Source organism: Morone saxatilis, unplaced genomic scaffold, assembly GCF_004916995.1.
Source record: "Morone saxatilis isolate NCDOM2014 unplaced genomic scaffold, NCSU_SB_2.0 Contig14, whole genome shotgun sequence".
Classification (NCBI taxonomy): domain Eukaryota; kingdom Metazoa; phylum Chordata; class Actinopteri; family Moronidae; genus Morone; species Morone saxatilis.
The window spans coordinates 7,603,736-7,616,709 of NW_023339696.1; the positions used below are offsets into that span (position 1 = coordinate 7,603,736).

At 41.4% G+C, this 12,974-nt stretch overlaps 2 protein-coding genes across 4 annotated transcripts in view; both read right to left on the bottom strand.

Annotated features, from left to right (window-relative positions):
* Window positions 1-5,040, bottom strand: part of chst12a (carbohydrate (chondroitin 4) sulfotransferase 12a) — a 9,093-nt gene extending 4,053 nt beyond the window's left edge. Inside the window, exons 1-5 of one of the 2 annotated variants that reach the window (XM_035654393.1) lie at window positions 4,949-5,031; window positions 4,404-4,467; window positions 1,925-2,628; window positions 1,025-1,177; window positions 643-822 (exon numbers count right to left, since the gene is read on the bottom strand). In XM_035654393.1, the coding sequence (XP_035510286.1) occupies window positions 643-822; window positions 1,025-1,177; window positions 1,925-2,290 (699 nt within the window). In that variant the 5' untranslated portion in view covers window positions 2,291-2,628; window positions 4,404-4,467; window positions 4,949-5,031. Of the gene's footprint in view, window positions 1-642; window positions 823-1,024; window positions 1,178-1,924; window positions 2,629-4,403; window positions 4,468-4,948 lie in introns of both variants that reach the window. The other variant, XM_035654392.1, reaches the window with a different exon arrangement.
* Window positions 5,041-7,003: 1,963 nt separating this feature from the next.
* card11 (caspase recruitment domain family, member 11) overlaps window positions 7,004-12,974 on the bottom strand; it is a 20,001-nt gene continuing 14,030 nt past the window's right edge. For both annotated transcript variants that reach the window (XM_035655720.1, XM_035655719.1), the window contains exons 17-25: window positions 12,805-12,931; window positions 12,477-12,720; window positions 11,882-11,966; window positions 11,705-11,800; window positions 11,038-11,155; window positions 9,516-9,698; window positions 8,785-8,906; window positions 8,057-8,172; window positions 7,004-7,430 (exon numbers count right to left, since the gene is read on the bottom strand). In XM_035655720.1, the coding sequence (XP_035511613.1) occupies window positions 7,226-7,430; window positions 8,057-8,172; window positions 8,785-8,906; window positions 9,516-9,698; window positions 11,038-11,155; window positions 11,705-11,800; window positions 11,882-11,966; window positions 12,477-12,720; window positions 12,805-12,931 (1,296 nt within the window). In that variant the 3' untranslated portion in view covers window positions 7,004-7,225. The remainder of the gene's footprint in view (window positions 7,431-8,056; window positions 8,173-8,784; window positions 8,907-9,515; window positions 9,699-11,037; window positions 11,156-11,704; window positions 11,801-11,881; window positions 11,967-12,476; window positions 12,721-12,804; window positions 12,932-12,974) is intronic.

Sequence of the window (12,974 nt, forward strand, 5' to 3'; positions counted from 1 at the left end):
AACATATTATTATCATACATAAAATGGAATTGGAATTTTAAATTGCCTCCCCCAACCTCAATTGGGGGAGGCAATTTAAAATAATGAAGAGTAATTACATGTTGAAGGAGATGATAGAAGACTCTCAGAGAAACAATGGTGACATTTTGTGGAAAAACATTTTTTTTATATAATTTTGTGGCCAATAGGACACAGTGACACAGCTAGAGACAGGCTTTGTGATGGAGAGTCTTGAACAGGTACAGAATCACCAAGAGTGAATTAAAGCTAGCAGATGTGATAATATGATACTGACATCATAATGTGACACTAGCAGCACCAGCACTGAGATGCTTTGCTGGATGTGAGCCCGGGGCTGCCTGTATGTCACTGAAGAGTGATTTAGTCTAATTAAGTTCTTACTGTGTCGCAAAAATAAAACATCAGGAAAAACCAAAGCATGTTCCAAGACAGGAGCCAATTTACTAAAATACCAAACAGGTGCAGCTGCGAAGCTCCGCACCTGAAACATAACCTCACTGTGTATCATGCAGCACATCACTAAACGATTCAGCAATTAATACATTCAATTAACTAACTATATTGTGGCTTTTTCTATATTTTACTATTATGATCACAGTATCATAGAGTATTAGAACAAACCTTCATGAGGTGCTTTGCAAACTTTCCATAACGTTTCCAGAACTTATTGAAGGTAAAGTGCATGCTGCTGTTGTGGACCAGGTCCCTGGGGATGGCCAACGGGTCTCTCTGGGGAACACCGTCCCGCAGCAGGCTTTCACTGAGGATAATCATAATGCGCTTCCAGTTACTGCACGCTACCTGAGAGAGGGACAGGGAGCGCATATGAAAGTAAATCTTGTGAGGGAGCCACAAAGGTTAATGAAGATTAAAGAAACAGTTGAAAGCCTGCAGCATGAAGGCCACTGAGAGCCTTTAACATGTTAAACTCCTGCCAGACTTGCATCATCAGTAAAGTAAATGGAATGTTAATAAAGCAGGAAAAACATAGGTGTTTGCATACCTTGGGAACATAACAGTAGATAATACCGTGCCTGTCATCCACAATAAGGTGATCCAGCTCTTTGTTGGGAATGTCGTCAAACGAACGGTTTTTGCCAGGAAACACCACGCTGTCATTAGCGCACATCTCCTGCAGTAACCTCCGCCGCCGCTCCTGGTTATACGCAGACATTATTATTATTAGCAATTAAAATGTTTGGTTTTTTAAAATCACATTTTTCTTACAGGGCCAAAACAAATGGTAATAAATGGTGACTAAGATAAGGAGACATTCAGGAAGCCTTTACCCTTTTATGTGCATATAAATGTACTGCTACTGATACTCGTGCTTACTTTAACAGTGCCTGTCTTTAATCTACACCCACACAGGTGTTTCCACTTATTCTGGCTGATTAAACCTCTCCTCGTGACGAAATTGTGCGGATATTAAAAATACAGAGACACATGCCCAGCTTTGTACATAAAGGCAAGAATCCAATTTTAGATAAGGATAATTTCAAGTGATTGCAAGTGTTTGATAACTCTATCAATATTACAAGGATTTAAAGCTGACTCCAATTAACAACTCACAAGTGATATTCGTCTCAATTCGCTCCTTTTAATAAATGTGCACATGGTTTGAGTCCAGAACATGGATTGCTCTGCGTGTGAGTCCTCCCACAGGTCTTTTTCATGGTAGACATTGTGACTTCTATCAAAGGTGGAACTAATGACGTAAACAATGGCTCTGTTCTATTTATACGTCTGTTGTGCCACTGAGTCAACATGCAGCTGGCTACAAGCATAACTGGAATACAGTCGTTGTGAATTGTGATATTTATACATGCGCTGTTCTTGCTATGACATCTGGCCCTCCCTAACAGTTAGTACAGTTTATAATTCTAATAAATGATATATTAACCTGTCTCTCACGGAGCTCTGCTGCCACTGGAGTCAGGTGAATCTTCCACTCCCGCCGCGGTATGTACCGTTCTTCTGCTTTCTCTGATTGGTTACTTGAGTCTGCAGGGGCGGGGTCTGTGGGCTCACCAGTTCCTGGCTCTAAGAACTGGTTAACGAAGGCATCGATGTCCGACAGGAAGGACGGGGTTCGGGAGGTTTGAGGCGGCTGCGGGGGTGCGGGGTGTGGGATTTTGGGACCCGGCGAGACGGGAGTGTGCAAATACAGGTGGGACGCTCCGACATCGTCCCAGTAGATGATGATCAGAAGGATCATGAAGGCCGAGCCCAGGACGACGAAAATGCGGAACATCCTGGACGTTCCCATGGCGACTGTTTCTTGCTACAGGATCACCATAGCAACTGACTATGACTTTACAGGGCGTCTCTACAGAATCACCATGGCAGCAGATTGAAATAGTTACCTGGGTCCTTTTCACGCGATCACCAGGGCAACAGATTGGAGTTAAAGGGTTCTTGCTACAGGGTCACCATGGCAACAGATTCAAGGTCCAGGAGCTCTCTCTCTCTCACCATGGCGATAGATAAAGGGCAGCTAGAGCAGAGTGTGTGGTAGGATGGAGTTTATCATGATGCTGGTGCACTGCAGGAGCGGAACTGGCCATCCGTGGATTCACTCTCACCTCCGCTCCATGCCTGCAGCACCTTGCAAACACAGACGACACAGAGAGAGAAAACCACAGTCGTGTATTCCATCGTTCTCAGAGTTAAATAACCACTTCCATTTCTAAAATCAGATTACAGGCTTGTCTCATCGTTGGTTAGCATATCGGAGAAACACTGACACAGATAAGCTCACAAAACAGCAGGGAGTTGAGCAGAGCACAAAGACAATGATGACAAACCAGGTTGAATGTAAAGTATAGTATATACACCAAGGCAGCAGTTCCTTGTGTTTTAAAACCCCTCCTATTCAAGCCCCTAGGGTACCTAAATTACAAAAGGCAAAACAGATTTCAAGGCAAAAATAAAAACAAAAGAACTGCCCCACTGCGAGTGAGGTATTCCAGCTCCTCTGTTAATAAAACAGCTCCAAAACAAGAGCAAAACGAGACAGTTTATTGGCTTCACTTGGCATGAAGTGAATTTCTGAGTTGACTCCCACTCTCAGCAGTAAAATCACAAGTGGTTGTCAAATGTCTGCATGCCAGGGGGCTCTGCATACCGTACAGTACTAACTTTTTCACTGCACAAGTATCCCGCTGTACCCAGACTAGGTGCAGCATCGGCACACTTTAATACTGAGCACCTCTGAAGTAATAAAAGCCCCTATGTTAGCTGCAACGTTTGAGAGAGGGCCAGTTGCAAATATTTTACACACCTAACCAAGATATACATTCTGCATGTACGAAAAACACACTGGAGCTTACTGTGCTCATGCAACGCACAAAACAGCCTACTGCTTTATGGAGAGCTGCAGAAAGATCAGTGCGTTCTACCATATCTCAGTCACAATACATGTTTCTAAATTCGGCTTTATCTCCGGTCTATCGTCTTCTCCTTCCTGTGCTGTTTAAAAGTCACAGGGCGTGACTTTTCCATTCCAACACTCTTCTAAATAAGGAGCTCTCGTGCAACAGTCTTCATATTATTTCCTCTTTCCTGAAGCTAAGAGGGACCATTGACATGGAAAATCGTCATTCCACTCTCCAGAGGCGGCAGACTACACTCCTCTCCCTCTCTGCGCTCCGACACATTTACTGCCGCCCTATAATGTGTACTATAGCAATAAATTAGGTTAGTTCCATTTTATTGCCGCTCCACTCAAATTCAGAGTGAAATATTGTATGTTTTAGGTTTTAAATTGCAAACTGGACACATTTGTCTGGCTTACACTATTCAACAGTATATAAAATAGTTCAACTTAGCTCCTATTAGCTCCACCCCAACCAATACAAGATGCTACTTACACAGTAATGTGTATAATAAAACTTAATAGGTACAGCTGCAATACTGCAACAGTTATCTTCATTATCAATTAATCTGCTGATTATTTTCTTGATTAATAACTGTTAATGAAATTAAATAATGAAAGAATTCTCATCACATTATCCTGGAGCACAACTTGATATGATGATGAAGCAAAAGTCCAAAAGTTAAAACTATTAATTATTAAATAATAGAAGTGTTCACACTTGAGAGCCTCAAACGTTTGGCATTTAAAAAAAATGACTTCAATTAGTTAATAAATATTATATAATATTATTTATACTTGTAATGGAGTATTCCAGTAATGTATTACTAAAGTATCTGAATACTGAGTACTGTCTGGAAACGTGGAGGAGAAACACCAATTCAAATGTCTACGTCCGCGGTTCACGCTCCTTTCTGTGTTGACTCAACTATTTTCGGACGTAACGTTACACGTCTACCTCGTGCCAGGAAAGGTTATTAATCACCACATACTAATGATGAGTTACCTTCTAACTCGTCCACGTTTCGTTTGTGTTTACCAACCCCACCTCAACCGCGGTGTCACGCCAGCTGTGTAAACAAGAAAGATAAAAGCCATTAAAAGAGCCAGCGACAGATAAATCACACCGTCCTGTCCGCAGCAGCCGCCAGCGGATGCCAGACCACCGGACACAATGTAGCCTTTGACGGGAGAGCAGCGCCGCGGGAACGGGCTGTTCCTCGCACCGGGAGGCTTTTGGGCATGTGGCTCTCTCCGTTAAAAGCGTCGCGCGGTTCGTCGTAGACAATACGGAGTTAGCAGAAGAAGCCCCGGAGCTTCCGTACAGCCTGTGGTTGTATCAATATACGCTGTCAGGGTGTCTACAGCGGTGTCTGTGTGTCCAAGTAGCGCTCAGCAGTGGAGCAAAGGTGCATGCAAATGAAAAAAACGTTCGCGCTACTCAGAAGTGAACGGGTTTGTTACTTTTTAAGATTTCTTGTTCGTAATGAAAAAAGACCAGTTTTTTTTTGTTTTGTTTTTTTTACAAACAAAACAACAACACCTTCTCACCTCTTTTCGTGGCCGCGAGCTCCCAGCGCCGCGTCAGCTGCCTCCGATGAGATGAGATGGAGCGGGAGCACGCGAAACACCGCGAGACTTCGCTGTGGCTGAGGTTTCTGCAGAGTGAGCTCATGAGGGGGAAAAATTCACTTTTCTGGGTCAGCTCCAGCACAACATGCCTGTACTCTGGGATGATTTATGTAGACAGTTTGGCTCCCCCACGCCTCCTGCCTTGTTCCCTCCCACAGGGGGGGCCGTGTGCAGAAAATAACCTGCTGTACCTGCAAAAACAAATGTCATCTTCACTCAGAAAATTAGAGCAAGAGAAGGATGATAAGGTGATGTGGCGGTGGGGATCTGCGCCTATTTCTGTGGCCTCGGGCTGATGCGCTTAAAAAATCCTGTTATTTGTGAACTCTATTCATCCTGTGACATCAAACGTAGCGAGGAGCCCCCACAGAGCAGCTGATTCACCTCACAACACACACACCTACACACACACACACACACACATACAGAGAGAAGGAAAAGCGTGGATGATGAAAAAGTTGGCACCAGCTTGATAAATATATATTTTAGGCTATAATCATATTATACTTACCATATTCAATATAGTTATTACTTTGATGTATTTTATAACTTTTGATAATGAGTATTACAGTTTACCAAATGGTGACAGTAGCCAAAGTACGGCTGACACAGTGTTTTGGTCTTCTTATGTGGCCGATATGAGCACTTTTGGGAATGCTGCATATTGCTGTATCCATGTCTGTCCCCGCAGATGATGAGATTATCCAGCACCCTTATGAAAGAGGTTACTCTAAATCCCCCTCTGGCCTGCACATTTTTGTCAAATTGAACCTTCTGGTGTCCTTTGAAAAACACTGAATTATAAACAGGAGGAAATCTCCTGTGAGCAGAGCCCCATACTGTGTTATAGATAATAATGCTGAGTGAACTCTGTGTCCAAGTCTGAGTTTTTAAATGAGTGAGCCTGGATGATATTTTGTTGACGATTAGGCAATTTAAAACTCCAAATACTGCATATTTCAATGAAATACAGTTCTGGCAATGAACAGCTGCAGTGCAAAGATTATCCCAGCTTCAAAGGCACAATTCATGACGTAATAAAAATAAAAGAGTAGCAACACCAAAAACTGAAATCACATGAATGGAACCTGCTACCAAACCTGAACAGCAGCCTTTTTAAAACACTAACTAGATTTAAACCAGCCAACAACTCATATTAATGTTAAGTTAATTATTGTACATGCGTTGATTTTAAATGCTTGTGATGAACCCGAAGGATGATGTGTTCCTTTATGGGTTGAGAAAATTCTCCCACTTCTTAAACTGAATAAATGATTTAAACCCCCTTTGGATTAGTTGGAAAAAGCATTGTATTGTCCCCAGAGCTGTTTTTCTTCAGTTCATGTAAAGTTGACTTTTTAGACATAAATGGTTTCTCACAGGAAAAGGGGGTTTTAAATCATTTACTCAGTTTAAGAAGTAGGAGAACTATGAAGATAATCTTACAGAATATGATGCATTGCTGTAGATAAAACTAAACAACAGTATCTGAAGTAGTTTAAACATCTACAGCAGTAAAATGCAAACACACAAATGCAGCAGTAATATTAATCCAAAAACAGCACATATACTAATAAAACACTGACATGATGAGTGCTTTTACTTTGATAGCTTAAGTACATTTGGCTGATATTTAAGTGAGGTTTTGAATGCAAGACTTCACCTTGTATTTTCAATTGGACTCGACCCCCATGCTGCTGTGGTCAGAGCCTGGTTGGTTACATGGGGTGCTAGCTCTACCAAGGGACAGTGTATTGGTTTATTTTTCATGTGTATTATATTTATGTATCATTTTAGGAGGAGCATAAAAAACTGAAAAAGACATCCAACATAAATAAATAAAAGGTTTGGTATGAGTTGATGTATGACACCAGCCACTAGAGTTCAGTATAGTCCAGGTTAAGTAGGATCAGCACTTTGAACCCTTTTAAATGTTTAACTTTTAAGTAAAAAATTACCCTTTTTGATGTTTTCCATGTGTTTATTGATATAAATGAAAGGAAAGGCACACATTTACAAAATATATAATAATGCATTTATTTAAAGTCTAAAACAGTGTCCACATTTTTGAGTCTGAGCATAAATATAATAATATGCATAGAAACATGATGTACAAGGTGTGTTTGGGGTGCTCAGCTACATATGTTTATCTTTATGTACAGACCGTTGTGTGTATCTGTGCTGGTGTGTGTGCGTCTACAGGAGGTCCTGCTCCACCCAGACTGTCTTCTTCTGCTCCTCCTGTATGCGGTCTTTGATGACCTTGATGAGGTCGTCCGTTCCTGCCCAGGAGTCGGGCTCCAGGCTGTTGTAGAGGCAGGGAATGCCCTCCAGCTCCTTCTCTTTTGCCCGGCACAACCTCAGAAACTCCTCCTCCGACTCCACGCGTTGAGGCAACTTCCTGTGTGGACAGGAAACAGGAAGGAAGCAGCACTGTGGTGGTGAGTGTGGTAATGTTTGGAACCCAGTATCTCTGATGAGATCCTGTAGACACTTTGCAGCGGCGGCTTGTGAACTTTGTTGTAATTCTCGGAAAGATTACACTGACATTAATAGGTTCAAGTACGATTTGTCTATTTAAAGGAACAATCCACCAGAAAACACGTCACCCATCAGGGTTTGTTGACATTTGCCAATAATTACAGTAATCATACACTGAGAAACAGAACAGAAGTTTGTACCTCCACTAAAATCACTCTGGACTGGACATACTTTTTGTTTTAGTTAGTTGTCTAATTCTCCCCTTTGTGGACAGGAACAATTTCTTATTCAGCTACTCTATCACTGATTCATATCCATAACTATTGTCTGCAGGCTGCTGATAAACCTCACATATAAATGCTTAGTTTAAGAGAGTCAAACAGTGTACTCGTCCTTTAGCTTGTTCAATCTTATCTCCTGCTTGAATTAAAAATGTCAAGCAAGGATTGACGTGTATTTGCATTTGGAAAAAAGGTTGTGGTTTGCAGCTGCGGGTAAGAGGCTCTAGGTAAATGTGTGAGAGTAAGTGAGGTTTGAGAGGCCTACCGTAACTTCTTGATATTTTTCTCACAGATCTTGACGTAGATGATGATCGGGTAGATTTCTCTCCGCAGAAGGTCTTTGACGCAGCTCAGCTCAGCCTCCAGTAGGCAGTGTTTGCCCTGGTGACGGGTGGAAAAAAATGGGCTTTACAAACAAATATAGATCTGTGTAATGCGGATATGATTAAACACAGAGATAAGCACACAACACCTCACATATAACACAATGAAACGTTTTAGAAGGCGTACTGCTTAATCAGATCTAATAAAAGAAACAAAACTCGTGTTTTTCTCTTCTGCTGGCAAAAGACAGACAAAAAATTAATTCATGCATGAATCTATGAATTTAACAACAACAAAAGTAAATATGTGAATAAGGTGTACAGAAACCTAAAAACGGATAAAAGGAATGGTTCAACATTTTTAGAAATACGTCTCTTTGCTGTCTTCAAAAGAGTTGAATAAATGGATCGATACTATTTTAACACAATCTACCAGCACATTAAAGCTCACTAATTAAAACCAATCATTGGACAAAGCGAGGCTTGTAGTTTTCCCTTGTTTCCAGTCTTTATGCTAAGCTAATGTGGTGCTGGCTCCAGCTACATATTAACCATACAGAGTTAAGAGTGGTATTTCAAACTATTCCATTAGAAGCAAAAGCTTAATTATGAGGGGACACATACGCAGAGAAAGGCAGTTGCATACACATACTCGTGAATTATAGCCTACCTTAGCAGCGACCGCCTCTATGTTTTCTCGGGTGATGCATTCAAATGTGGCGTGTTTCTCTTTGTAGTGAATAAAGGGCTCCACGTTCTGTTTCAGATGGAACTCCTCTTTGGACAGGGTGTCTAAACAGTAGATAACAGAGTCAAATACAATAGCACTGAAAGAGAAATGTTGAGAAACTGATCTTATTCAACACAGCATATTAAAAACAGAAGGAACAGAAACTTCTGTGTCTTTTGCCCTGGGGACTCTCCACGTAACCAAGACATGTCACAGGCTTGTGTCTCTGCCAGATGTTCAACCAGTAACCTGTCTGACCCCGCTGTCCTGGGAGCAGTTGATCTGTCATGGGACTGGAAAGTTAATTCCCTGTGGGCCTGACAGTACAACCAAAACGCTTTACATTACAGGAAGTCAACTGATTTTCAAAGGGTGCAATGTCTGAAATATCCCTATATGCAGATGTAAACACCTCTGTGTCACTGTCATCATCAGCATCATCATCATGCATCATCCTAATTATCAACTAGGCCATCTTCCATCCTGCCCCGCCATCGCTCCGGTTACACTCGTTAACATTTACACCACACCGCAGTACAATACCTGACCTGAATCCCAATAGTAGCTCCTTTCTCTCTCCTCCTCACATTATCTCCTCTATCTGTGATTCACAATAAGTTCCAACACTGGGATTGTGCCAATAAGGTGGAAATATTTCATCACACACTAACCTGGTTTGCAGATATTGTAGTCCATGGCTCCCCCCATGTTCAGTATTTTCTGGATAATGGTTTTGGCTAGAGAAGTGGGAGTGAATAGGACTGGTCTTTTCCTCTGGGTCCGCTGGGGGGTGACAGGACTGTACGGAATCAAGTTCAAACTCCTGCTTAGCTCACTGTCTGGGTCGGCAGCGTCTGTTTACAGCCAAGACAGCACACATAGAAAAAGATGAGCATGCAATGATACACCCAAGGTTAGAAAGACAGAGAGGCCTAAAGCTCCACGGGGTAGGTTACTGAGCAGATTAACCATTTAAATCCTCTCAGCAGGAAATCAGTCTGTGCTAACCCATTTTCAAGATATATATTTACACCTTAAGCCATCAGACTGAATATTTACGCAAAAAGCACTTTGTTTAAAGTCCCTCTCCACTGAGAAATATGTTTTACTGGTTCAGTATGCAATTCATACAAGTGTGATGTAGAAACTTGAAGCCACCAGTGCACATACACTGAAAATGAACTACAGTGAAATAATAGGATCTTTTTTTGTTCCCTTTAGACCTTCTCAGATTTTTACATTGGTGTGTATTGCACAAATACATAAGCTGTCTCATTAACTTACACTTTAAATGGAAAATCATCTGCCTTCACCTGTTACATGTCAATGTGGCACTTGAACTGATTTTTAGATTTCAGATCTCATACTTCGGCAGATATCTGTTTGTAGTACACACTCACACACAGGTGGGAAGTAACAAAGTACACAAAGTACAAATACTTTGTTACTGTACTCAAATCATTTTTCAGGTTACTTTTTACATTTACTCCCTACATTTTAATTCAAATCTGTACTTTCTACTCCTTACATTTTCAAAAAAGACTTGTTACTTTCGTTTAAATTATTGATCATTAATATTATTATTATTCTTTTTGCATCGATGCACGCCTTCCCAACATCAAGGCCGGTGCAAGCGTAACATGTTAAAACGCTATAACAAGATGAAACAGACAAGAGAGGAAGACTCAACCCTTTTTGAAGTTTCAGTTACAGAAACAGCCTGTAGAAATGTCCTTCAAAGAAAACCAAGAGCATGCTTTTTACTTTTATACTTGTGCATTTCAGTCTTGTTCTTGTTTTTACTTGAATGAAGAAGTTTAAGCAGTATTTTTTATCTGTATCTGTACTTCTGCTTGTACTTTTGCACCTCTGCACACGCTTTAGCACTTCCACTGCAACTGAAGTTTCCACTATTTTCACCACTTACACATCAATTGACAATTCATCTGCTTTCACTGGTTATATGTCAACTGACATTTTAACAGTTATTTCAGCACTTTCACTTAAACCTTTCAGGGCTTACATATGAATGTACACTTCCAACTTCATTCAGTTCACTTAAACTGAAACTTGCTGTTAATGAACTAGTTTCAAGTGTGAATTTTAAGCAGCATACAATGTTTTTGCCTTTTCTAGATGTTTCTTCTGGTTGCTCATTTTGAGTTTTGTTCCTCAGGCTCACTCTGTACTCACCTTCTGGTCTAAGCGTCTCAAAACCTTGTCTGGGTAGTGTTGTGCTGCCTGAGTTGATTATCCTCACACGCTCACTGCTGTTCATTCTCTTATACTTGATATCCACCCTGCTGACAAACTACAAACCAAAACAGGCACAAAAAAATGTTATTGTCGTCTAAGCTGTACTGCTTTCTTCAGTAATGTTGCACATTCATTTTAGGAAAATAGCGGCCTACCAGTACCAGGGTTGTCAGAATACTTTCATATTATCAATAATTCTAAGTGGGGAAAACATCTTGCCGTGAAACTCCTAAATTATTCATAATAACGTCTTACTTCTTAGTTACCCCACAACATCATGCTAGTCAGTGTGGGCTGATCAAGACACCACCTACAATATTTCTGCAGAAATGTACGTGTTTTGATATTGTTTTGCAGTTGTAAAAAGGCTACCACTTAGCAATAATGAGCCAAAATTATTCATCTGGAATTAAAGGCTATCAGGTGTAATTTATTCATTATAATATACATATTTTTTGGTGAAGTTAAGTATTCCTTCACAGTGATGTTTCAGTGTGTTTAACGCAGGATATCTGAGCCTGAAGGCTGTGGCACAGGTGCACCATTACCCTGAAGAGACTAAAGACTTGTTCAACAACAGGAGGTTTTGTTTGCACTTCATTACCTGTAGTATCTGAGTGAGGAAGATGCTGGCTCTTGACAAGCGTGGGCTGGCTTTAGGATCAGGACAGGGGCTGGCTTCTTCTGGCTGTAAATTGAGCTACACATTTATGAAAATAGTGAGTAAATAGTATAATTGTTGCTAAAACAAAAAGAGAAAATTGTTCTGAAAGTTTCTTACCCTACTGTTGCGGTGGCTATCATTGTCTTCTTTTCCCCCTCGATACACTAACTTCTGAATCTTTACCAGGAGCAGCTGCTGGGCCCTTCAGTCACACAGATTCACACACAAGTCTTCATAAAATTCTTAAACTCGATTAATTTGAAAAAGTAAAAACAACATGTATCATTAAAAAGAATCTGTCCTCATGACAAACAGTTTCCTGTGTTTCTTGGTGACAACAACAGACTGTGGGACTCGGGTGTGAAAATGTTCAGAGGTTTGAACTGTGTGTTTGTGTGTGTGGCTGGATGTCTCTGCTGTGTTGGGGAGATCAGAGAAGCTTTGCATCCTGAAAGTGAACCCCTCAAGACCCCTGCTAAACTTTGCATGGTTGCTCAACCGTTACATCACTTTTGCATCATGCTCAGGATCCTATAGTACTAAAGCAGAACAGATGCATGGTACTCAGTTACTTCCAGCATTTAAATTCTGTTTGACACCATGCTGGGTTTGTAACTTGTGCTTAAAACGTGCAGCCCTCATATCCAAAACATAGGTTTTATCTCTCAGTCTCAATGTCACTGCTGTTAGTTTTAAAAGAACTTCTCTGTACCGTGAGTTGCTGGGTACGGTGCCACGGTCAGGCAGGTCAGAGCCGGTGTAAGGGTCGACACGAGCGCACAGCCACTCGCAGCGGCCCTGGTGCCTGGTGTCCAGCACGTGCACCACCTCATCACAGCGCACACTTAGAGAGCAGCTGTCTGATTGGCCGGAGATGTTGAGGTTGACCCGTATGTAGAAGGAATCGCCAGAAGCCAACGTGCCCTCCGCCAGGTCCCTCTGCAGACGACGGAAGGCTACAGCGCACACACATTTTAATTTACATGCACATTATATGTGTATTACACAAACAAATATATACGCTTAGAGATAACACCTACAGTCATAGTTGGCTCGATAGTGCAGCCTGACTGGTCCAGAGCAGTGCTGCAGTGTCCAATGGGCTTCTTCCTGAGTGCTGGTATCCAATGAAATGCTTTGGTTCTCCCCACGTATGCATCCCTCAAGCTGGTCAGCCAATTACAGCACAAGACAGATAAACGAGAGATTA